This window comes from Dermacentor variabilis, chromosome 9 (assembly GCF_050947875.1).
Source record: "Dermacentor variabilis isolate Ectoservices chromosome 9, ASM5094787v1, whole genome shotgun sequence".
Classification (NCBI taxonomy): Eukaryota; Metazoa; Arthropoda; class Arachnida; order Ixodida; family Ixodidae; genus Dermacentor; species Dermacentor variabilis.
Window position 1 is genome coordinate 4,817,777 of NC_134576.1, and position 25,467 is coordinate 4,843,243.

At 44.0% G+C, this 25,467-nt stretch overlaps 1 protein-coding gene across 19 annotated transcripts in view; it reads left to right on the forward strand.

Moving 5' to 3' along the window:
- LOC142558589 (G-protein coupled receptor-associated protein LMBRD2) overlaps positions 1 to 25,467 on the forward strand; it is a 397,689-nt gene that overhangs the window by 316,402 nt on the left and 55,820 nt on the right. For all 19 annotated transcript variants that reach the window (XR_012823027.1, XR_012823026.1, XR_012823030.1 and 16 more), the window contains one exon: positions 20,178 to 20,276. Coding sequence is in view for 6 of the 19 variants with exons in the window: in XM_075670721.1 (XP_075526836.1) it covers positions 20,178 to 20,276 (99 nt within the window). In the remaining 13 variants the exon portion in view is untranslated. The remainder of the gene's footprint in view (positions 1 to 20,177; positions 20,277 to 25,467) is intronic.

The window sequence follows — 25,467 nt, forward strand, 5'->3', positions numbered from 1 at the left end:
GCCAAGAGAACCTTACTGGCTCTCTTGGTGAAGCACAAAGCCTGTTTTGATAGCTGTTCCCCTGTGTTGAGCCATACTTCCGTGGCCACATACCGCATCGAAACCGTTTGTTCTGCCATTAAACGATGCCGCCCTTATTGTGTATCGCTGTCCAAATGGAAGATCATTGAATAACAGGTTGCTGACATGCTTGCACAAAAGAAAATAAGGCCTTCATCTAGCCCCTGGGCTTCACCTGTGGTTCTGGTAAAGAAAAATGATGGTCCCGTTTGCTTTTGTGTCAATTATCGAGAACTAAATAAGATCAAACACAAGGACTTATATCCTGTACCTCAAATTGATGACACTTTGGACACACTACAGGGGGTGGAGTATTTCTCCAGCCTTGATCTTCGATCAGAATATTGACAAATTTTGATAAACGAGACTGACAAAGAGCGCATTCGCTACACTAGATGGACTGTATGAATTTAATGTGTTGCCTTTTGGCCGTTGTAACGGTCCAGCCACATTTGAGTGCATGATAGACAGTGTTCTTTTGGACTAAAATGGAAGACCTGCCTTCGTTATCTCGTTATCTGGATGATAATGTCATCTTTTCCTGTTTATTTCGCAGGTTGTCTATATTCCATACCTTTCACCAGCATCTTCAATGATTACATGAAAATGTCCAGTGCCTTGCATATGCTGGTCTCCAGATCAACACAAAAAATGCACATTTCTTGCAAAAATATTGGGCCATGCCTCAAAGGATGGCATCCAGCCTGAACACAAAAAGGAGTTGGTTTCCTCGGTTGATCTGCTGTAGAGACTACTAAGAATGCCAACCAAGTTTGTATGTGCGCGCAGTGGTTCGAACCGTGGAAGCTCACAAATGCGCATAAAGGAAATGCACATAAACAAACAAGCAAGTACATTTTTTTTACACGCGCTACGAGTTGGGGAGTACTACACAACGACTGTGTGTGGCTAGATCTGGAGCTCACCTTCAGCCCTAGCTGCACACAGAGCATACCCGCACATCTCCCATTGGCCAGCGCACCTCGTTGAAAGACATGCTTGGTACCGAGCTTGTCGGCAGGTTTTTTCCACAGAAGCCACATTATAAACGGTATTTCATCACGCACATCTACACTGCAAGTGGTATGCGTATATATGGAGTTCTATGGGAGGGTAAACGGGAGTCAGAAAAGGCCACGTTGTAGCCAGTTATGCACTATAAACAGTTACGTTATAAGTGGTGAAGTTGTATGACTTGACATACAAGTCTGTAACATACAAGTCTGTAACATACAAGTCTGGCAAAATCATCACGACGCAGGCACATTGTCTCGCTGCCCACTCTCGCCCTCTCCCGGTAGCGCACTGTCGTCTTCCCCGCCATGCCGTTCCGGCACTATGCCTGCCTCACACCAGCTCTCGTTAACGCCCCTGGACCAAGTTATGCTTTCATCACACTCATCACAAGCAAGCTAGTTACAGGGCAATCTCGTTGCTAGGACCACCACATTAACAAACTTTTCAGAAATTCCCTGCTCACTTCTTATAGTTTCAGTGTAAAAATATTTCAGTACTAAGAACTTCAGAATACTGAACTTTTCAAAATAACAATCATTGTTCAGTTTCCTTGATATTATTACGATATCATCGAGCGATGCTCAAGGGACGAGCCGCCGCAAGAACGACGACGAAGTGGGTCGGTGCCCTTGGCGCGAGTGAATGTCAGCCTGGTGCTCTGGCTCCAGTCCAGTGTAAATAGCCTGTAAATAGCCTCTTTCGTCTGTATCTTTCTATACGTAACATTCTTGTGGAGGTCAGCGATCCCCGTCCTCGCCACGGAACTCCGGAGTGGTCGGCACATCGAGCTTGTCACCATGCCTTCCGGTGAACAGCCCGCCTCTGCAGCGGCTTCGGCTGGTTCGACTGCTCCAATCGTCACGGTTGCCCAACATCGCAACCCTGGTGGGTTCTCTGGCCTGGAGGGACAGTACGTTGACGAATGGATCAAGCTATTTGAACATGCCAGCGCTAATAACAGGTGGGACCCAACCATTATGCTCGCCAATGTCATCTTTTATCTTGGCGGCACCCCACGCGTGTGGTACCAGACGCATGACGACGAGATAAGCAGTTGGGACACTTTCAAAGAAAAGCTACGGGAACTGTTCGGTGACCCCATTGCCCGCAAGGTTGCTGTGAAAAAGGCTCTTGCGTCTCGTGTTCAGACATCTACAGAGCCGTACGTTTCATACATCTTCGACGTCTTGGCTCTATGCCGCAAAGCTGATGATGCTATGTCTGAATCAAATAAAAGTGTCACATGTTCTAAAAGGCATCGCCGACGACGCTTTCAGTTTGCTTGTTTTTGGCAACGTCTTGACAATCGACGCCATCATTAAAGAATTCCGTCGCCTCGAACAAGCCAAGAGCCGCCGTATCACACCACATCACGTGGCTACCCAACACCGCTGCTACGTCAACACGTGAGGGTCGACCGCCAGGCCACCACCTGTGAAGACGTTACCCGTATTGTTCGCCGCGAGCTCGAGGCCGCCTCTTCGCTGGCTTTCTCCACGACGCCTCCCGATCCGCCACCAACCATGATTGCCATGATTCAGGCCGTAGTCAGACAGGAATTTGAGAACGTGGGTCTGAACTCCGTGTGTTCAACATCTCAACCCAGCATTCCCCAGTTCTCTACCGGCCCTCCTCGTCCCCGACAGTCCTTTTCTACCACCTCTCGCTGCAACCCGTCCGCATGGCGTACCCCTGATGACAGACCAATCTGCTTCCACTGCGGTCGCATCGGCCACGACGCTCGTCACTGCCGCAACCGATGGCCACCGCCTCCTCGGACATACGCCGCCACTTATTCCCGCACCTTTGGACCTTCTGTTCCCTATGCCACCCGCCATGAACCCACTGCCGCTGATGCCCCTGCTCCGAACCTTCGCTACAGCCGCTCGCCCTCACCTCGACACCATCAGTTTCGTTCGCCCCAACCCTGCCGCTTCTCTTCGCCGTCTATCACCTCCCGGGCCCAGCCAGAAAACTAGGCACTGCAGCTTCTGGAGGTGAAGCTGTGTTGTCGACACTGCCTTCAAATCCTCTGCTCACGTTAAACACGAACCAAAACCTTCTTGACGTTGATGTTGATGGCTATCCTGTCACGGAACTCATTGATACAGGGGCACATCTTTCTATTATGAGTGCTGCCTTCCGATGACGACTGAACGAGCTCCTCACCCCAGCGTTGGCATGCGTCGCCCGCGTTGCGGATGGCGGTACTGTGCCTATCATCGGCATGTGTACGGCACGTGTTAGCATCGCCGGCCGCCACACTCCTGTCCTCTTCACCATGATTGCTCATTGCCCCCACGACCTCACTCTCGGCCTCGATTTTCTCTCCACGCATTCTGCTCTTATTGACTGCTCTGCCAGTACCCTTCGCCTTGAGTTGCCGATTCTCGCAGAACCTTCTGACGCACCCCAGTGCCGCCTGCGCCCCACCGGCTTTATTCGCGTGCCGCCAAAATCAATAGCCTATATTGAACTCTTGTCTTCCCCACCAGTCCCTGATGGCGAGTACCCCGTCACTCCTCTGCCCGAAATTCCACTACAGTATGACGTTATCGTGCCTCACAGTATACTTACTATTACTGCGAACCGCACTTTCATGCCTATCTTTAACTTTGGATTGGCAAAGCAAATTCTACCGCAAGGTATTTGCCTTGCCAACGTTGATTGTCTCGGCGACCATCACGTGGCAACTTTATCGACCGATGCTTCTTGCGAGCTTAGCAGGCCCATCATGCCAGCCTCGGCCGCCGATACCAAGATACAAAAAATGGTTGCGACGGACCTGTATTCTGCACAGACTGAAGACCTTTACCAAGTATTATCATCCTACAGAGATATTTTCTACTTCGACGATCGCCCTTTAGGCCAGACGCTCGCGGTCAAGCATCGGATTCTTACTGGCGATGCTACTCCTATTCACCGACAACAGTATTGAGTTTCTGTGTCAAAACGCCAAGTAATTCAAAGTGAAGTGAACAAAATGCTAGACAAGAACATCATTGAGCCTTCTTCGAGTCCCTGGGCATCACCTGTAGTGTTGGTTAAGAAGAAGGATGGCACGTGGTGCTTCTGTGTAGACTACCGTCATCTGAACAACATTACTAAGAAGGATGTCTACCCGCTCCCATGTATAGGCGACGCCCTTGACTGCCTCCACGGTTCCAGCTATTTCTCTTCTATTGATCTTCGTTCTGAATACTGGCAGATTGCTGTTGACGATATGGACAGAGAAAAAACCACGTTCATCACACCTGATGGCCTATACCAATTTAAAGTAATGCTGTTTGGATAATGCAATGCCCCTGCCACCTTTGAGCGTATGATGGACTCCTTGCTCCGAGGTTTAAAATGGTCCACATGTCTCTTCTACCTCGATGACGTCATCGTCTTCTCGAGCGAGAGCCAGAGCGAGAGCGTGGTCATTCACTTGAGTTAGCCCATCCTTTCTCAAGGAGCGCAGTTGGTCACTGCTGTCAGTCATTCTCTGCATTACAATAATGCATGCTTAAACATTGCATACTTGGCCTTATACCCTCCAAATTCCTCTACTCTTGTTGTGTTTGGCAGTAGCAGAGGCACTCGTATGGCAACATTTCCTTTTGGCAGCTAGACGTGGGTTAGGGAACTGTGAGAATAAGAAGTTCTTAGAGGAATTCTAGGAGAGCATTTGTGCTGGCACTTCTTCTGCCCTAAGAGGGAGGAGAGCTTTTGGTTGGCACACAAATGCAAAACAGCTAGGCAACACAGCAAAATTTAAGTTTTGCAAATTGTTATAACAAAAAAACAGCATCTACATGTTATTTGTGGACCGGAAAGGATTGGTGTGTCATTCAATCATTACTTGACACAGAAAAACAATTAACCAGAAAAAAAGACACTGGAAAGTAAGGCAATCATCAAAAAGAAACTTTTTGAACTTTCAGCCCAGGTACCAGCAAGCGTTGTTTCCCAACCGAATCTTCTATTGAATAGTTCAAGCATAGCTGCGTACAGTATGGACAAGGTCATGCACTATTTTGCAAGTGGCCTAGTACTTGATTGCCATCCCTGCTTTGGGCCCATAATATGTTCTTTTACATTTGAATTACACTAACAAAGCTTTGTGCCAGAACTTTTATAGTATTATACCTTTTCAATTCAGTTTGCTTTATTTCCTAAAAAGCAAAACCTGAAGAGGTTTGCTGGCTAAAAGCTACTATGAATAGATGGCAAGAACAGCAGACATTGTTGTACATAAATTCAAAACACAACAAATATACTGAGCGCTATATACATTGATTTGTGCTGTGTTTACACATTAGAAAAACACTTCTAGTACGACATAATTTTCAAATATTGTACAAATGAAGTAAAGTAACAAACAGAGAAATGAGTACGTACCAGGCCAAAAGCACTTCAAATATGTTAGAACACAAATACAGCAATAGTAATACCCTGTGTTTACAAGTACATATGTAGTTCTTGCAATGAGAAATTTGTGGCATGCTTCTAATATGCTTGGTAAGTTGTAGTCCAATATTTGGTGTTATAATTATTTCGGAAACATTGGAACATGACTGTTTCTAGTACACGTGGTAGGCACAATAGGCGTTAACGTAATAGTTCTGCAGAAGCCCGCAAGGTGGAGACAAGTAATTAATGAAGGGAAAATCAGACATCCACCAGTTCGTAGCAATTGCTACAAGGGAAACCCATACGGGTTCCTCGAAAGAAAAGCCTCACAAAGAAAGAAAAATTTGTCCCGGTCTGGGACTCGAACCCAGAAAGGCGGTGGTCCCAGGTTCAAGTCCCAGACCAGGACGAATTTTTCTTGACCTGTAAGGCTTTTCTTTCAAGGAACCCATATGGGTTCCCTTTGTAGCAATTGCTACGAATTGGTGGATGTCTGATTTTCCGTTTATTAATTACTTCTCTCCATCTTGTGGGCTTCCGCAGAACTAGTACGTAAAACTGTTGCCGTTGCCTCGAGTTGTTGACAAATTTGACTTCGCCCTGCCATCTGCTAGCCGTCTGGTTCGCTCAGATGGTAGAGCGGCTGCCCCGGAAAGGCGGTGGTCCCGGGTTCGAGTCCCGGACCAGGACGACTTTTTCTTTACCTGTGAGGCTTTTCTTTCGAGGTGCCCTTATGGGTTTCCTTTGTAGCAATTGCTGCGAACTGGTGGATGTCTGATTTTCTCTTTGTTAATAGGCATTAAGCATGCTTTTTTGTTAAAAAACTGCTTAGAAACATCTGAGGCAAAATAAAACGAACACAAAATATGAAACGCATACATGTGTCCAACGGTGGAAATGCCCTGCTTATTTAATGCAGGTCTTGTTGACGACATATAACCAAAATTAGCTATACGACGAATAATCTTGTTTTGTAAAATGTCAAGTTTCGCAGTGTTCACTTAAGTCGTAGTTTGCAACATGAGATTGCAATAATTTAGGTTGTGTCTGAAAAGGGCCCCTATCCTAAGTCACATCAGGAGGAGACACCGACAGCGAGCAAGTACGCCAACTGTAGAGACAGCTTTTTTACACACATTGGAGACATGCTAGTCCCAACTCAGGCAAGAAGAAAAAGTGATGCCAACAATTTTGTGTTCATTGGCAATTTTGATTTCCTGACTGGCGTATGCAAATGGCTGTGTTAGAAGAAATTCTTTATTTATGGCTTGAAAAATTATACGTTTTGGTTTCTTTGTGTTAATTGTGATTCATCCCTGGAACCTAAGAAATCATTTTTACAGAAACGTATTGCACCTAGTAATTGCCTTTGTCTAGGCTTGATAGAAGCATACTAGTGTCATCTATGTATATCACAAATTTTGTGGTATTATCAATATTAACAATGTCGTCAATATAGATGTTAAACAATAACAGACCTAATATGCTCCCTTGCGAGATGTCACTTAAAACAGGTAAAGAGGATGACATGTAATTATCGAAACGAACACGTAATAACTTACATAAGCAAGATCTCATCAAGGCCAGTGGTGTACCACGAAAACCGTGTATACACTGCAGGGTTTCGGGAGCCTTGCTGAAATCTACAAGAAGGCCTGCGGTCAAGAAATTTTTATAGACATCTTGGAGTACAATTTCTTTAATTGTCAGTAATGCTGTCTCAGTTGACTTTCCTTTTCTGAAACCTAATTGGGAATTAGTTATTATTATTTATTGATTTAGTACATACTGCAGACCACATTGTAGTCCTTGCAGGACAGGCAGGCATTGAGTACTAGACATACAAGATACGTTCGTATACATTAATAAAATATATAGACTTTACAATGATATATTGCTTACAGAAATATTTAGTGAAAAAGATCACAACACAATACTTAAATCAATTAATGATGTAAACAGAACGATGTAAATAAAAGGCAAGGGAATTGCACATCAAAGGCAAGGGAACTGCACATCAAAAACAAGGGAGTTTGAGAGCCGAGGACCTGCCCCGCTTATTCAACAGGAAGAACACATTCTATACAAAAAAAAAAAAGACAATAAAAACTTACATAACACACAGTCACATGCTGTAAGGGACGGGCAGCAAATTCCATTCAGAAATAGTCCGGGGAAAGAAGGAGAACTTATAGCTGTCTGTCCTAGCATAGATAGGTGTCAGTGTATCCGGACGATGGTGTCGTGTATACCTATAGTCGGATACAACTTTAGAAAAAAGGGGAGGCCCCGCTGGCCCTGCCCAAACAACCAAAGCACGACAGCCGATTGCCTCTGCGACTAAAATAATCCCGCTCAAAAAATCGTGCTTCTGAAATGCGCAATTCTCAGTATAAACAAAGACTTCTGTATTTTGATGACTGGTTTAGTAGAGCTCTCATGTGCTACAGCACATGCCGGATCATGACAAAAAAATAACCCTGTGCCTTCCACAACGCTTCCTGTCATCTGCTCTTTTGCTTCATTGCAAGTGACAAAAGTAGAAAGAGCAGCTCTGCATGGCTTTTGCGCTTGTTTACATGTACACGGCACATTCACTACTCTTTCTCCTAGCTTAAAATGAATCAGTTGCTATTGGACAAGTACTTATATAAAACAATGCATTTATCGCAACCATTACACACCTGGGTCGTGAATACTCGAGGCAGGAAAGGTACAAAAATGCTTCATTCATCGTATTAAGTAAACACTCATGGTGTTAAATAGCATAAAATTTATATTTTTTGGTTTTGTTTCACAAATTATTTCCTTTTTTTTTTGTGAGCCTGAAAGCTCGCCAATTCGCGCAAGGCATTCCGTGCGAGTTTTCCGACATGGAGCCCAACAAGGTGACATCGGAATGCGATTCTTTGTTGCCGAACGAGCCTTGTGTAGCCTCGATGTCCACACCACCAAGGATCCTCGACAAGAACAAGAGTGGCCACATCCTGAACAGCGATTCACGCAATATGATCTTCCACTGCTACACGTATTGGTGTAACAGGGAGCCTGAACACAGCGTGGAGGCTGCAACCAAGTTTGTCACCGAGATGCTCAGTGTCAGCGAAAGCACAGTGTTCAAGGTGAGGAGGGAGGACAAAGCATCACATATTTCGGGTGGCAAACTGTCGACGCCCTCGCGAAAGCGCCCACGAAATGCGGAGAAAAGAAGACGCAGCACGAAGTATGACAGCTTCACGTTGTGCGCGCTGAGGTCATGTGTGCACGATTTCTTTCGCCGCAACGAGATAGCGACGGTCGAGAAGATAACTAACGAGTTCTCGAAGCGTATGGATCTCTCACCACTGAGGTGGTGTACTGTGCGTCGTCTGCTTGTCGAGATCGGATTCAGGCACGAGAAGAGGAGCCGCAATTAGCTGCTTATCGACCGGGATGACATAGCTGAATGGCGGAATCGCTACCTTCGTGACGTGGAGCGCCACCGGGCGGAAGGCCGAAAGATCTTTTTCCTGGACGAGACATGGGTGACGGCGGGACACACTCGGTCGATCGGTGTGGACAGACACCGTGGTGCAGAAGCGTGGATGCCTATATGCTAGAGCAAATAGCCTGTCGACGGGTTTGAAACAACCTTCTGGGAAAGGCCAGCTCCTGATTGTGACGCACATCGGCAGCAAGGATGGCTTCGTCGACGGGTGCTTAGATATATTCCGAGGCCAAAAAATGGGCAAATACCACGAAGAAACGGACGGCTACCACGAAGAAACGGACGGCAATCGCTTCGAGGGATGGTTTAATAACGTTCTGCAAAAGTTGCCTGCTGGTATCGTCATTGTTTTGGACAATGCACCTTACCATTCTCGGCGAGAAGAGAAATTGCCGACGACAGCTTGGAAGAAGGAAGAAATACAGGAGTGGCTCAAAAGCAAAAACATCACCTACAGTGAAAGGATGGTTAAAAAGCAGCTGCTTGAGTTGGTAGCGTCTGTAAAGCCACGCTTTCTGAGCTACATCCTAGGTAATGCAGCTGAAAGGGCCGGTTGCATTGTACTCAGGCTCCCACTGTACCACTGCGAATTTAATCTTATTGAGCTCGTGTGGACAAAGGTGAAAAATGGCATCGCTGCAGACAACGGAGATTTCAAGCTGTCCACGGTCGAAGACGTCTTGAGGGAAAAAATCAAGCATGTAACGGCAGAAGACTGGAGGAAGAACATTCACCACGTGATGGACCTGGAGGCAAAGTTCAGGCTTGATACATCTGGGAGTGACCACATCCAACCGATCATCATCCAGCTGGGTGAAGATGACAGTGAAGAAAGCGACTCCGACTGCGAGCTGTCCGGCATTGAGCCACTCAATGAAGCATAACAGCTTCTTATTAATGAAAGAACAGCCCTTATTAGGGCTACCCAAATTTTGCCGGTGGGTTCGCAGCAGCCAAGCATTCTCCCGTGACCTCTCAAATAAATAAGCAGTTCATTTGGTGACACATTCCTTTTAATGGAAGCTCAATTCTGAAAAAGCAACATCCTGCACAGATCGTGCTCAATATAAGTATTGGCATGGAAACGTGCTGAAATGCTGGAAAATCTGAATGCAAATACAATTATTAACCCTGAATAAATATGTAGGGCCCAAAATGCTCGTTCTGGCAGACATTATTCAGCTTCACACGAAAAAGCAGTAGTCAACGTGAAATTGACAGCCACTCTTAGCAGCCTGCACGCGAAAGCACATTCATGTGTTTGCATTGTTTATTTTGGTTATTTGGCCCAGGCAAGTAATGCGAAGACAACAATTATCAAGCATCATTAACTTAGTGAGGCCCAAAATACTCATTCGGGTAGCCATTCATAGCAGTACACTCTAAGAAAAGTTTACACCCTTTGGAGTGCCTTTTCTGCCACACAACAATAATCGTCATCTGCCTTGATGCATTTCCTTTCTTGAAAACGCTGCGCCCGCTACTTTTCTGTCAGCAATGCTATCATGCTGATAACGCGCATGCCGTTCGTTACTGGAAAGTACCGGGCTCGCAGCGTTAAAGAAAGGGAACGCATCAAAGCAGATGACGATTATTGTTGTGTGGCAGAAGGGGCACTCCAAAGGGTGTAAACTTTTCTTAGAGTGTAGTCGAGGGCACGCTTGAAAGGCACCATTAGCAGCCTGCATGTCAAAGCGCAGTCATGCTATCGCCACTGTTGGTGAAACGGCAGCAATCAACGCGAAAATGACAGCCAGTGTTGGCAGCTTGCATGAAAAAGCACGTTCATATGGTGGCAATGTTTAACCTTATAATCTGACCCAGGCAAGTAATGCAAATAAGACAATTATCAAGCATCATTAGCTTAATGAGGCCCAAAATGCTCATTCGGGTAGCCATTCATAGAAGTACTCGAGGGCAAGCTTGAAAGGCACCATTAGCAGTCTGCATGTCGCCACTGCTGGTGAAACGGCAGCAATCAATGCGAAAATGACAGCCACTGTTGGCAGCTTGCGTGCAAAAACACATTCATGTGATGGCATTGCTTATTTTGGTTACCTGGCCCAGGCAAGTTTTGCGAATAAGAACAATTATCAAACATCATTAGCTTAGTTAGGCCCAAAATACTCATTCGGGTAACTATTAATAGCAGTAGTCGAGGGCACGCTTCAAAGGCACCATTAGCAGTCTGCACATCAAATCACAGTCATGCCACAGCCATTGTTGTATTTGTTTATCTGACCGGGCAAGTAACACCAATGTAAGCACAATTATTCACTCTGAATAGCTCTGCTAGCATTGTTTGTCCTAAAAAATGCTGAGTGAAGTTGAATTTGTTTTATTGAGGCAATTATTTAATTCACAAGCCATTGGGATAGTGATGGACAGCCAGGTTCAGACAATTACGTTTGTGAAGTAATAAATGGTGAAAGTAGCAAAAGCTCTCAGTGCACTGCTTCGCTGGGCTCCATTCACAGAAAAATGTCTTTGCAACGACGAAAGCGTCAGACAGGAAATGACTCCCCACTGCACAATGTTATTCGTGTTGAAAACTTTTACCATCATATGTGATGGGCAGCGAAACCATCTGTTTACTAAGACTGAATGCATCAAAAATGCAACAGCATAGAAATGTTGCTTCGCAATATGCAGCCTTTCATGTGCACTTCTGGCGAGCTGCCACATGTACTGATGCATAAACATGAACAGAGGTAAGAGGCAACGTTGCTGTGCAACCCACATGACGCTTTTAAGAAAATGTATCTCTAAACCTTTCTGTTTTCACAGATGATCAAAATTTGTTTTGAGCAAGTTGGTTAATCACATTGAAGCAACAACACAAGAAGGAAGGACAGAAAACACAGCGAGTAGGCAGATTGAGAAGATGAGGTAGACCGGTGAGAAAGGTTTTAATGAGATGGAAGAGGCCAGCCCTGCGGTGTACAGGAGTTAGTGCTTTGAATGAGATTCGTTAATGAAAGTGTGTAAAGACTTTGCTGAAAGAAAACTAGCAAAAGCAAATGCTAATATAAAATAAAAGGACAGAAATAAGAGTATGCGCAAACATGCATGGAATCAGACACACAAATGTGAAAACTAAGAAAAAATCAAATATAAAGAAATGTGGGGAAAAAATTGACAAACGCAAGAAAATATACACACATTTACAAACAGACCTGGGTAGAGGTATTATAGGAGCAGGTTCACAAGCTGCTGTGCCTACCTTCTCGTATGTTTTTTTTTTAACCGTTCTCTTAACACTGTCTTGGGAATTTTTAATTGCAACATATCACAAGAATTTAAAAGCAGCGCAAAGCTATCTTGTGGGAAACCATATCGAGCGCTGGCAACACAACTTATGCGTGACTGTGCCACAGCACGCATTCTACAGCTTGAGCACGCGGTGAGCACTGGTGGAAAGCAATCAATCGACGGTGCCACACAACGCACGAGCACCACCGTTAGACGCTCGGCCATCTCACTGCTGAAAACGATCGTTCACGCTAAGTTGACGGCGACAAATCTTTGCGTTGAAAGCTTCTTTTGCAAATATTTTGTGTTGAGACGCTCGTAGGTTTGTTTCACGCGCGTACGCTTTTCCCATTTCTCCTGAGAATGGTTTTGCTCCATCACTTCACCCCGTCCGACGAGAAACGCAGCGACACAGTACACAAACACACCCGCCGCTGACAGTAGGCACCAGACTTTGGCAAACTTTTCTCGTCGTAACTTCACTTGGGAGCGAAATAAAACGGACATGGAACAAACAGGCAGGATGTGTGCTTGCAGCGGTCGCCGTGGGATCCTGTTTTCAGGCAAAGCGTAGTGCAGCGTCAGCGATGCTCGCTGCAGTGTTTCTTCGCCGGATCATGGGTTGGAATAAACGCACGTGGCACAAATGCCGCATCGTAAGCTCGCAGTAATATTTCCGGCATGAGAGACAATCACAAACAGTTTGGGAATTCACCGTGACGAGGCGTTAACGCGCACAGCTGACGCGACTTCGCCCACTTCAAAGCCTGGGCGGCCATCTTCTCCGACGGCGGGGTCACCGGCTGTCTGGCGCATGACGTCGGTCCAGAGTGCGCGCCCATTGGTGGATGTTCGTGTGCATCTGCCTCGGAGGAGTAAACGCCCTCTTTTTTCTAAAGTTGTATCCGACTATAGTGGAGAGATGACTTACATATAGTGAAGGGTACAGAGCCAATTTGTGATTAATCAGATTATGTAAAAAGTCTAGCCTGTGTTTCTGTCTTCTTTGTTCAAGCGAAGGAATGTCGTTAGCCAACATCAACTCTGACGGGGAATCCAAACTTCTGAACTTAGAATAAATAAAACGAATAGACTTTCTCTGTATTCTCTCAAGTTTCTTAACATTGACTTTAGTATAGGGATCCCATGCAACGCAAGCATATTCAGGTTTTGGCCAGATTTAGGTTAGGTAAGTGAGTACTAGCTTAACGTTTGAGGGAGCATTTCTTAGTTTGTGTCGCAGATAGGTTAGCTTCGAAAGGCGGAAGAACATGTGTTGTCAGTGTGAAAGTTCCAAGAAAATTTATTAGTGAACGTTACGCCAAGGTACTTGTAACTCTCAACTTGCTTTAATGAAACAGATCCCATTTGATATGTGTATTCCAGGGGATTCTTTTTATGCATTATGCGAAGAGAGACAGTTTTATCTATGTTTGCAGCCATGCCCCATTCTTCGCACCACAAAATATATTATTCAAGCTAGAGTTAAGTTCCTTCTAATCATCCGCGGACTTAATAGTACGGAATACAACACAGTCATCTGCAAACAGCCTTATTTGTGTTCCTGGTTTGACCTACGATAAAAATGTCATTAATATATAAAAGAAAGAGCAATGGACCCAGGACACTGCCCTGGGGAACACCTGAAGTGACTGGCAGATATCCCGAGTTGTGATCGTCAACTGAAGCATACTGTTGGTGATTATCCAAATAGTCTGTAATCCAGGTAATTATGATGTCCGGAAGGTTAATGTTCCTTAATTTTAAAATTAGCTTTCTGTGAATTACCCTATCGAATGCTTTACTGAAGTCCAAAAACACTGCATCAATTTGACCGTTGGCATCCAAAGCTTTGGCAATAATTGAATCAATTATTGTTACTAATTGTGTGGTAGTGGAACAACCTTTTCTGAAGCCATGTTGAGCACTTGTTAATATGGGGTGTTTATCTACATTAATGTGAGTTGCGATTATGTGCTCGAAAAGTTTGCAGCAAGATGACGTTAATGATATGGGGCGGCAATTCTCGAGCAATAATCGATCGCCTTTCTTAAAGACCGGAACAACTCGAGCCATCTTCCAATCTTCAGGCACTTTCGCGCATAACAAAGATGCTCTGAATAATACAACTAAGAATTTGGCAACAGTTTCGGCGTATCGCCTAAGAAACACATTCGGGAGGTTGTCAGGGCCAGGGGTTGTTTTGGTTTTTAACTTGAGTAACATAGACACAACGCCATGGTAAGATATAAAGTTTGTTTCATGCTCTTCAAACACTACAGAACTCAAAGGTGGGCTTGATCGTGCACAGGAGAATATACTGTGAAAATAAGTGTTAAAATGTTGTGCGATGGCATTCAAGTCGTTAAGGATGGTTCCATTAACTGCAATTTCCGTAATAGTCTTCTTGCTATTGCCAAGGTATCCCCAAAATTTATCTGGTGCGTTTTTTATAAAGTTGGGCAATGTTGTGGAAAAATAAAAATTTTTTTAATCGCGCACAGCGCATCACAGCTTTTTTTGGAGTTCCGTGATAACAACTGTGCGTGGATGCTTCTTTTTTATTTGTTTGATTTTGCACTTTAGTTGTACTATTCCACGCGTCAACCAAGGCGTACTTTTGTTGACTTTCTTAGTTTTAGTGGGTATGAATGTATCTATGCAATGCCTGCACATTGTAGTAAACGCGGTCCAAAGTGCAGACACATCACTACCACTATCTGCAAAGCGCGTAAGACAAGTTTCCATGTAGTTGACTATGCTGGCATCATCCGCTCTGGTGTAATCTTTAAAAGATTTGGTATTGGCAGTTTTAAGAACAGTAGTTTTGACAATGGGCAAGGAAAGTGCAATAAGGTAATGGTCAGATAAGCCATCTTTGATTGACACAGTATTTTCGGAAAAGGTTCCATTTAAAAAAATAACATCTAATATAGAACGTGATGACCCTTGCACACGCGTGGGTTAATTAACCACTTGAATAAGATCATGTGTGAGCATAATGTCAAAAATAATGTTAGCATTTGCATTGGCCTTATTGTTTGCTTGGAGGAGCTCCCAATTGAGACCAGGCAAATTAAGATTACCGATCAGAAAAATTTTCTTATTTTGGTAGAGAGACATGTGCTCTTTAAGTTTATTCAAGTACTCAGATGTAGCATCAGGTGGTCTATAAAATGCAAACAACACAAAGCATTGACCCCAGCACGATAACCTGATGCATAGGTACTCTAGTTCGGGAGTATCATCGATAAGCGTGGCTCCGATTTGATCTTTAACTTGAACCACTATACCTCCGCCTCTGCATAGTCTATCCTTACGAAATACTTTGTAATGTAGTGGAAAAACAAGTTCATTTGTTATATCGCTGTGCAACCAGGGTTCCATTATGACTGCGATGTGCGGATCGTGTTGTAGCAAGTTAATTTCTAGGGAATCTATCTTGTTCACCACGCTACGAGCATTAAAATTCATGATATGCAGACGTTTATCCTTGGCTGAAACTGAATTTCTGTGGATGGTAGGTTCGAAGATTTCTAAACACGAAAGTTCTGAAACATTGTCTGGATCATCGGCAACTCTCGTGCCTATTTCTGCGCTTGCGCATGACGACGGGTTGTTGGGCGGTATGGTTTTTCTGCGTCGTTTTTTACAACAGGAATTCTTTCATTTGCTTCCTCGCTCCAAATATAAGCTGTCCTACTGATGTATAATTTGTAAAAAGCTAAGGAAACTTTATCACCCTTGTCGCGGTTTTCTTTCGCACTTGCCCACCAGCTTCCTCCTAACTTCTCGAACTTTTCGTGAATAGTCTTCACTTATTGATATAGTAGTGTTCTTCAGCTTGTGGCATTGTTTAAAAATTAACGCTTTGTCTCTTGTATAGAACAATCTCAAGATGACAGGTCGTTTCTTATTTGTGGACGGACGACCTAATCTATGTATTCGTTCAATAGCTATCGGGTTCAGTTTGAGAAGTTCTTGGGAGATACGTTTATTTACGGCTGCTTCCAATGATCCGCCGTTTTCACTCTCTGGTTCTGTTAAGCCAAAAATAGTCAAATTAGATCTTCTACTGTGGTTCTCCAATTCGTCTATTTTCTTTTCAGGGGTCAGAACAACTTCATTAATATGTGAAAGCCAATTTTGGCATAAAGTGACCTTATCTTCAAGTTTCGATAAAGCGTCTACCTTTTTTTCAATTTCTACCAGGCGGTTTTCTTTGATATCCTTAATATCAGCTGCGATTTCTTTAAGTTGTTTCAAGATTTGAGAAACTTCAGGCCCGGGGTTAGTTTCAATGTCCCCTCCTAAAAGCAGTAACTTCTGGAGGCAAAAAACATCAAGCAAGCAACACAGCCATGGGCACGGCAGCACTAGTAGAAACGGATCACTTGAACGGTAACACTTGCCGTAATCCTTTAAACGGATCACTTGAACGGTAACACTTGCCGTAATCCTTTCTCACCTGCACAAAAAACAGCAGAGGGTTTAACAGCATTCTTTCGGTGCCACCGTGCCCAGTGGTCGCGTATTCCAATGGGTGGCTGGTTCCGCACGGTGTTGCCACTTGCGGAAGCTGCGTGGCACCCTCTGTGCTTGCTGTCGTTGTATGATGAGGTGGTCTGATGGGTGACAACAGAAGCTGATCAGCAGGTTGATGGCAGATGAGATCACCGTGCTCGTACGTAGCCGCCGTGACCACGTTGTGCTCCAGGCAGTATGCAGTGCGCAGGAGGCAGAACTGCACAAAGAACAGCAGAGTGTTTAACCGCATTCTTTCAGTGCCACCGTGCCCAGTCCATCTTGTAAATCGAAAAATTTTGACATATAAGAGAAAATTATTTTCCCAAAGCTTTTGAAAAAATTACTATTATTGATCTCGGTCTGTGGTTGGACACATTATTTTTATTACCTCCCTTAAATATTATTGTTATCCTACTTTTCTTCATATCGTCAGGGAATACTCCCGACTCAATTATTATATTGAATATTAGGACTTATAATATCTAGGATGTAATCTGAATATTATCAATCTCTTGTGCTCTGCTGTATTTAGGTTCATGAAAGTAGTCCAAATTTCTTGTTCATTGGTTGGCGCAAGGAAAATACTATCTGAGGAATGGTTTGTTGATATAACTGTTACCGGACTGTTGACTGTGAGTTGTCGCACCTGTATACCTACATTTACAAAGTGGCTGTTGAAGTAATCCGCGAGCACTTTACTGGTTAGTTCAACATCTTTAACGGCAATCTTTTCTGATACGACGTTTTGCTTTGCTGTGAATTAAGGTTAAGTTTACACTTATCGTAATGCTCGTATATTATAACAATAAAATGGAACAGCAACTTCAAGAAAAATACTTGCATCTTAGTGTAATATATATTGAATGCAATGTTTCAGAAAGTATTAACTTATATAGAGAGCTTGAATTAGTAAAGGCAAGGCGCAGAAGACCTGAACTCAAGAAGAACACAAACGACAGGACCGGCGCCGCTCACAACTAAGTTTATTTCCGCAACAAGTCTGCCTTATGTAGGCCGATCAAACCGAATCACACACGAAACTTTAAAAGTAAAATACAGCAATCTATCGACCACTCAGGAATCATGTCTGGCACAAAATATCAAATGAGCAAACAAGAACCACACGTGGAGCAGCACAGGAAGCAATTCATCGAGCATAGTCTTTTCGAAGCTAACGGGGTGAAAAATTTAGACATAAAAAAAGTACCGTCTACGCTTCACTATCAAACTATCCACAACATAACACACTTCAAACGCCTAAGGCCCAGTCTTGTTATTTCTCGTTTTTTCTCCCCGTTGGCTTGGAAAAGACTATACTCGATGAATTGCTTCCCGTGCTGCTCCATGTGTGGTTCTTCTGCTCCAAACTGCTGCTTCCATCATTGCATTGGTTTCAATATTTGTGATAACAGAGTCAAGACAAGAAGGTAATGTGGTGCACGTTGGTGTGTTAATTACGTTCACAAACCCAGTAGAGCAAATTATATTCATTAGCTGTTCTGGTTCCCAACGTATCAAAGTTAAAGTCTCTACCACAGGTGACTCTCAAACCGTTAGACGAAACGTAGTTCAAGAAATGCTCAAAGAAATTATTAAAGCAGACAGTATTTCTCTCAGGTGGCCATTATACCATGGATATTATTTTTGAATTGGCATCAAGCTTTCGTAATCATGAGTGGTTACACAGAACTCAGAGACCAAGTCACATTTATGGCTTCTATTGAAGTGGACGCCAACACCACCACTACACCTGTTTGGCCGATCCAAAAAGTAGGCTTTATAGCCGTCAAAATGCATCCGATTGCTAGTGTTGTGGTACCTAGTCTCTGTCAACATAACAACTTGAAAATTTGAATTTAAATTCATTAAGAAAGTAATTTATCGTGGAGGTGCAACACTGATGTAAGGGATGTAAGGGAAAAGTACTTCAGGCAGACATGTTGTGTTGTATTATTATTCCAAAAGCTGCCCAGTGTCACCAGTCTAGTCACCTCCACAACTTCAGTGGCACATAGGGGGCAGTGGCTCCTGCTATTCATAACACCCCCTTTTTTGTTTTGTTTTACAAGTCCATCCTGTCTGGAGGATACTTCCAGATCGGATGTAGGCCGGTGCTGGCAGAGAGCTTCTGGGGCTGCAGGGTGCATGTGCCAGCTGAAAAGTCTCGTCCGTCTTAGGTCTTCCACATTCCTTTGAGAAGAAGGTTCCGGGTCCACGGGACTCAGGTGTGCGGCTCCTAGGTGGTTCCTGTGATATCAGCCTCTGTCAGTACCCTCAACAATGAACGAACGTGGCTGTTGACTAAATGACATGATATTTCCCAATTTCCATTCATTGTTCAATCTGAACCAGACCCGTTGTCCAGGTTCAAGTGGTTTCAAGGGTGACATATTCCAAGCAGTGCCATCACTGAATCAACAACATATAAAGCATGACCATGCAACTGTGGATTGCGCTAGTAACCGATCCTTTTTTTGTGTGTGTGTGTGTGTGTGTGTTTTACAGCAAAACTCTATATGGCTAGCTGATTCGTCTATCCATCCATTGGTCATCTGTACACCGCAAACTCCTCCGGCGCAACCCCATTCGCGTGCACACAAAAAAAAAAGAGAAAGAGAGGCATGCGATTAGCCAACACCACCTAGATGAACCACCGGCCCTGGCATATGGCATTTCTAGACCAACTTTAGTACTCAAATTAAAATATATGTTTATCATGCTTTCTCAATCCTTTTACTTGCAAGCAGCATGTTGTTTCTACAATTTGAAATGTGCCCCAATAAATGACATAGTATATAAAAATATTTATGGCTTATAAGGCTGCCTGCTAGGAGTGCTTTGCTCTTTAGACCAAGGAGACTTACCTTGTTTGTTGTACGTGCTTGTAGACATTTTGCTAGAAGATGTGTGGTTGCAATTCATTGTGCATTATCAATTTTCACATGCATACAGTGTTCTGTGACAAAGGCAGGTTGTTCCATTCCTTTAAATTTGAGTTTGTCAGCTACCCTCAAAACATCTTTAAGTGCTGTTTCAACTGCACTCTTGTGTCCTTGTTGGACCTGGAACTCTTCTGGAGACTCCCCCGTGCAGCATCTTCAGCTTATATAGAGGGCCAGTAGCAGAAACGAGGCGCAACTGATGGCGATGCAGGTTTGCGTAGTTGTGTCAACAGCTAGGCACACTGCAAGTATATCACCTAGCACTTAGCAAGGCTTGTGTAGTCCTTGTGCCGGGCAAGCTGTCGTGTCAGTTTGAGCAAGTACACTTTGCCACACTCACAGGATATCACACAGGAAGGCCATTTGTAATATGCACTTACTTCAATAGAAGTGCTTCACAAATAAACACTCATGACAAATCATGAAGCGGGAGTCGTGGGATGGTCGCAGCTTTAAATGAAGGGTAAGTTGTGCCACTGTCCTTACTGCTGTTTCAGAGCGCGGGCGACGTCAGAGGTCGGCAGACCAGCGACGGAGGCCTGCTGTTCAAAGGCAGCCACTGGCGGATCACTTGCCCCCCAATGGAGGAGGCCTGGGTGAGCCATGCACCCTGCATGCATTGCAGTAATTGCTGCCACTGCAAAGGTTGTGTCCAAACTAGGAATTTACTTTCAAGTGACCTCTACCATGTGCACAAGCTAAAGACTGGCACACGGTGCTTTTCCAGCTCGTGCATAGTTTTATATTTCAAGATAGATTGGCTAACCCTTTGAGCATCACATGCGCTCTCCCAGGGCCACATTGTTGTTTATTGCAGATTTAAATTCTTCAGGACAGTTTGTTTCGAGAAAAACCAAGCAAAGAATTTTTTAGGTGCCAATAAAGCAACGTAAATTTTAAAGTGTGCAGTTTATTGTTGAATACATGAAAATACTAGCACAATTGTTCTTTTTTTTTTACAGATGTAATAGAATTCACGGAACTTAGTTTTATGTTCTATGTAGGTTTGACACAACTAGCACCCGTACTTTGAAACATTAAATTTCATTTTTTATATTTATGTATTGTGCCGAGGGTGTGGACTCGGCAAAGACAGCTGCAGTGGCCTCCAAGCCACGCCAAAACCAATACAAAGTGCCCGAAGAATGAAAACTGAAGTTAATCGTTAGAGAATAAGGCAGTACATGTGGCCATAGCAAGGCATGCCATGTGAGCACCTGCAAGTATGCTCAGATGCGTGGGAAACACAAAGTAAGTGAAAAACTTGCAGTAGCAACTGTTAGATCGTTAGACATGGTTCCATCGGTTTTCATGCCTCTCTAAAAAAATAAACATGCACGCAGCAGCATCGCCAGTTTGCAACTGCCTGTCTGTAAATGAAGTAACCGGTGGAAAAGCCACGGTAACGCTGAGTAGCAAAATAGACATCACTTTCCCAATGCCCGTAACTAGAAACAACATGCGCTCGAATGCTGATTACAAAGTGCACAAGCGGAGGCATGAGCATGCAGCAGCAAACTAGGTGAAGCAGGAATTACTCCCAAACTACCGCGTTAACAGCCATGATAGAGCGAAGCAAAAAAATCAGTTTTGGCAGAAAGCAAGGGGTGGCAGTACAATAAGAATTTTTTCTGGAAGTCACAAAAGGTTGCGGCACTTCCAGTGCAATGCTAGGTAATGTTTTGTTCCTAAAGGCATGGTTTATTCAAATGTTTCGTCACGACCATATATGTACAGCACTGCACAAAGGTGTCATTCAAACACCCTCACGAACAGTAAACAGGGCACACACACACACACACACACCAAATACCAAGCCAAAGCAAAGGTTATGATTAAAAAATGAAATAGAAGCCTCTCGTTGGAAAGCAAGAAACAATTCATGGCACTGTGGAAATGGCAGATAATGTGCATGTATGAACAGCATGGTAGGTTGCATGCTTGCAGGAAACTTGAATAGTGTACTCAAGGTGCTCTAACTTAGAGGGACTCTAAAAGTATTTAATCTGTGCTTGTGAATTGCCCGTATCATCAAGATAGCTGGTGAGGAGGGTAGGTGAGAAATTTCCAAAAATGATACATAGGTGGTGACTCTCACCCGCTCGCACCTTAACGAAGCCATGACATCAAGGATTTTGACAACACCTGCCCAGTCAAGTTTTTGTCGGTAAAAATGCATGGCATGTTACTTTCAAAGAGACTGAGCTCTGCAGATTTCGAAGCAAACTCTTACTGGGCCGCATACTACATGAATGTGCTTTAAAGTCTATGAAGTCACACTGATGTACTGGCATTGAAAAAGCGCATATATCAACCTTCATTTGCTCTTCTAATATTCAACCTATAGCTGCAAAATAAATACTGTTTCACCTGAATACTTTATTGATGTGACCTGCTTTAACGTTCCTCCTTAGTATCCCTTTAATTACTTCTGTGAGCACCTTGGTAACTTGCAAATATTTTTCGGAGTCGGTAACTAGTACTCTAACTTAATCATATTTTAGCAGTCACTTGTACTGATTAGACAAGTTACTTATAAGTGACTTGCAGGATCATGACAAGTGAGCTATGTTTGCGGTCTAACCAATCACAAAAAGTGCTCTAGAGACCCGCAAGAAATTGGATGCCCGGGGAAGACGTTATAAAGAAGCTTAAAGTAAATGAGTAGCGAAACTGGTTGGGTTTGCCGGCTTTGCTTCATTTTGTCTAAAGGCTAGCATCTATATCCACTCTGCATGTACAATCGAAGCAGTTAAGGACTACGTATTGTACTATTGAGGGCATCATGTGTAGGCAGAACACATGTTTTTAGTTTAGATTGTAAAATACAAGAGTGATGGAAATTGTTCACACAGAATGTGCACATGCTTCGACCATCACACTCATCCGTACAAGTGTACCACCATAAAATAGCTAGAGTTCAAATTCCATATCTTTCTCATTCCCCTTTTGCACTAGTGTTTGTTCAACGCATAACTCCTACTATGGTCACTAGCCATGCTTAGCGACAGCAGGGTCCTTTTTATCTGGTCATGAAACTTCCGCACAGTGCTATGGGAGAGCTTCACGTAGTGGCCGTAGTGGACGCATTGTGCAACTGGCATAAGTGGACTGGAGCTGAACAGATGCGTCAGGGGTTTTGTACATACGCTCGCTGTTGCACAAGGGTCGACTGCCTGTATCGGAGGGTGAATATTGTCGACGTACCATGTAGATCACCACCCTGTTTCTGTACAGTGTTCAGAAACTTGAATGCAAACAATTTCAAGACAACTACAATGCTTTGTTTCATTTTCCAGTTCAACTGCATTTGCAACAGCAGCTTAATTCATAATTCAAATTGTGCATTTGGACTGGTCCATCATTAGAAACCATCAGTACAAAGCCAGTTCACGTCCCACTTTTATGTAATTGCACATAAAATAACTGCATTTCAAAGCAACGGAGCTTATGAACTGGTCAAATAGCCTAACAAATATGTAATTACTAAACTAACAAAGCTAACAAATTTATTAATAAACTAATTACCAACTACTTGTTAATTAATAAACTATTTATCAAACTAATAACTAACTACATTAACTAACTAAACTCAGTAATAAGTAACATAACAAATTTCAGTAACAAAACCAACTCAACCAATAAAGTAAATATATAATAATTATTAAATAATACACTGCTAAACTTACTAAATAAATAAGGTAACTAACAAAACTAATTAACCAATCAAACTAAGAAAGCTAACTAACTGGTTAACTAAGTTGTCTAACTGAAATAACAAAATATTCACTAATAACTAAGCAAATGTAATTATCTTACTAACTAATCAATTAATGGCACACAACTAGGTAACAAAATATAACTGTCTTGCCCAACTAACTAACTCGACAAAGTGCAAATGGAGACAGCCGAATGAAACAGTTTATGCAAAGAAGGCCACTGGGGGGCTGGGGGTGACGTCAATCATAAAACGGTGCCGTGTGTAATTTAAGCACAAATTCATTGCACATGAAATTATTTTGCCAAAAGCCCCGTTGCATGTTCACGCTACAAACATGCTGGAATAAATGTGGGAGAGGTGCTTGTGAAATATTTGCCTGATTGTGCTGCCCGACCATCTGGCTTGGCAGATTTTTCACCTTCTACTTACGCCAGCACCTCTGGTGCCACTTTCTGTCCGTATATGAAACTTTCTGGGATGAGAATGAAAAGGGTATTGAAGGACCTTGGCAACATCCTAGGAGAGGAAGACGCTTCCAGGACTTGGTTTGAGAATTGAGAAACCACCTTCACAACGTGGGACCTATTTTGCCACGACTTCCTACCGACCTTCGCAAGCATCATGTTCAAAGAGTGAGTGCAAGCTCTGCTGGAAACCCGAGGGCAACTACCCAATGAGACCATCGTCTTCTTCACAGAACTTGTCTCTTTGGACACGTCGACCCAGGAATGTTCGAGGATAAAAAATTCAGTTTTCTTATCCGCGGCGTAAAGCAAGAACTTTTCACCGGACTGATCCGCAACCTCTCGAAGACCGTAGCTGAGTTTTTGACAGAGGCAACGATGACTGGGAAGATGCTGGAAATGTGCATCTGCCAATACAACCGCCAAGTGTTTCCTCTGAAGAGCGAAATTCAAGCACTAGGCTCAGACGAGCTTCGAGAGACCATTAGAACCGTCACATGCAAAGAACAGCGCAGGATGTTCCCTTCGATGAAGCCTCAAGTAGCATCCATTGTTGACATTATCTGAGTGGAGATTCAGCAGTCACTTGGAGATCCCGAATTGCCATGGCCTCATTTGGAAGTGATGACTTACGCCACCATAGCGCGCTGTCTCGCTCCCCCTCCGCGCCCGTGCCAGGGCCCGGTAACACTGCAGTTCACTCATTCGCCGCTGCAGCTGCCAGCTCGCCCTCCTGTCGCCCAGCGCAGCTACCCAAGAAAGACGGATATATGGTATGCTCCAGACCACCGCCCGCTCCACTACCACTGCATAGAAGCGGGCTACATCTACCACCGGTGCCCATACTGCGACTTGGGACTGCGAGGCTTCGCCATCAACGCACCGCGTCCACAGATTGGCAAACGGCTTCGTGATATTGCTGACTACATTGCTGCAACACATATTCGGAAAACTAAAAGCAGCTACTGGTAGATGTGCGGTTGCTGTACGTCGAAATACCAAAGTTCCTCTGCTGCCGCCACCGCTGCTTCAAGATATATATCGACGACGTTGGAATGGCAGGTTACCATCCCCACAACGCTTCAAAACTAATGATACTGTGACAAAAGAATACCTGAGGACGAGGCACACCAGCTACAGAACAATGCGATGCAGCCATGATGCGACGCCACGACCCAATTACAATGCAAGACGAAGAACCACCGACCTCGATGTGCTTCTCGACGGCCACACCGTCACCGCTCTAGTAGACACAGGAGCTGACCACTCCGTCATCAGTGAACACTTCACTGCCAAACTGAAAAAATTGAAGACTACATGGGACAGCCCTCATATCCAGGCAGCTGGAGGACACCTTATAACACCGACTGAAAACTGCACAGCAAAAGTTACAGTACATGAGCGGACTTACACTGTGACCTTCGTTATCCTTCAAGAGTGCCCACGCACAGTGATTCTCAGCATGAGCTTTCTGAATCAACATGGCGCAGTCATTTACCTAAAGTCGAATTCGATAATGCTGTCCACAGACCAAGCGATACCACTGGAGAGGACTTCCAGTCAGCGTGCCTTGAGAGTACTTGAAAAACCAAGTCAGCATCC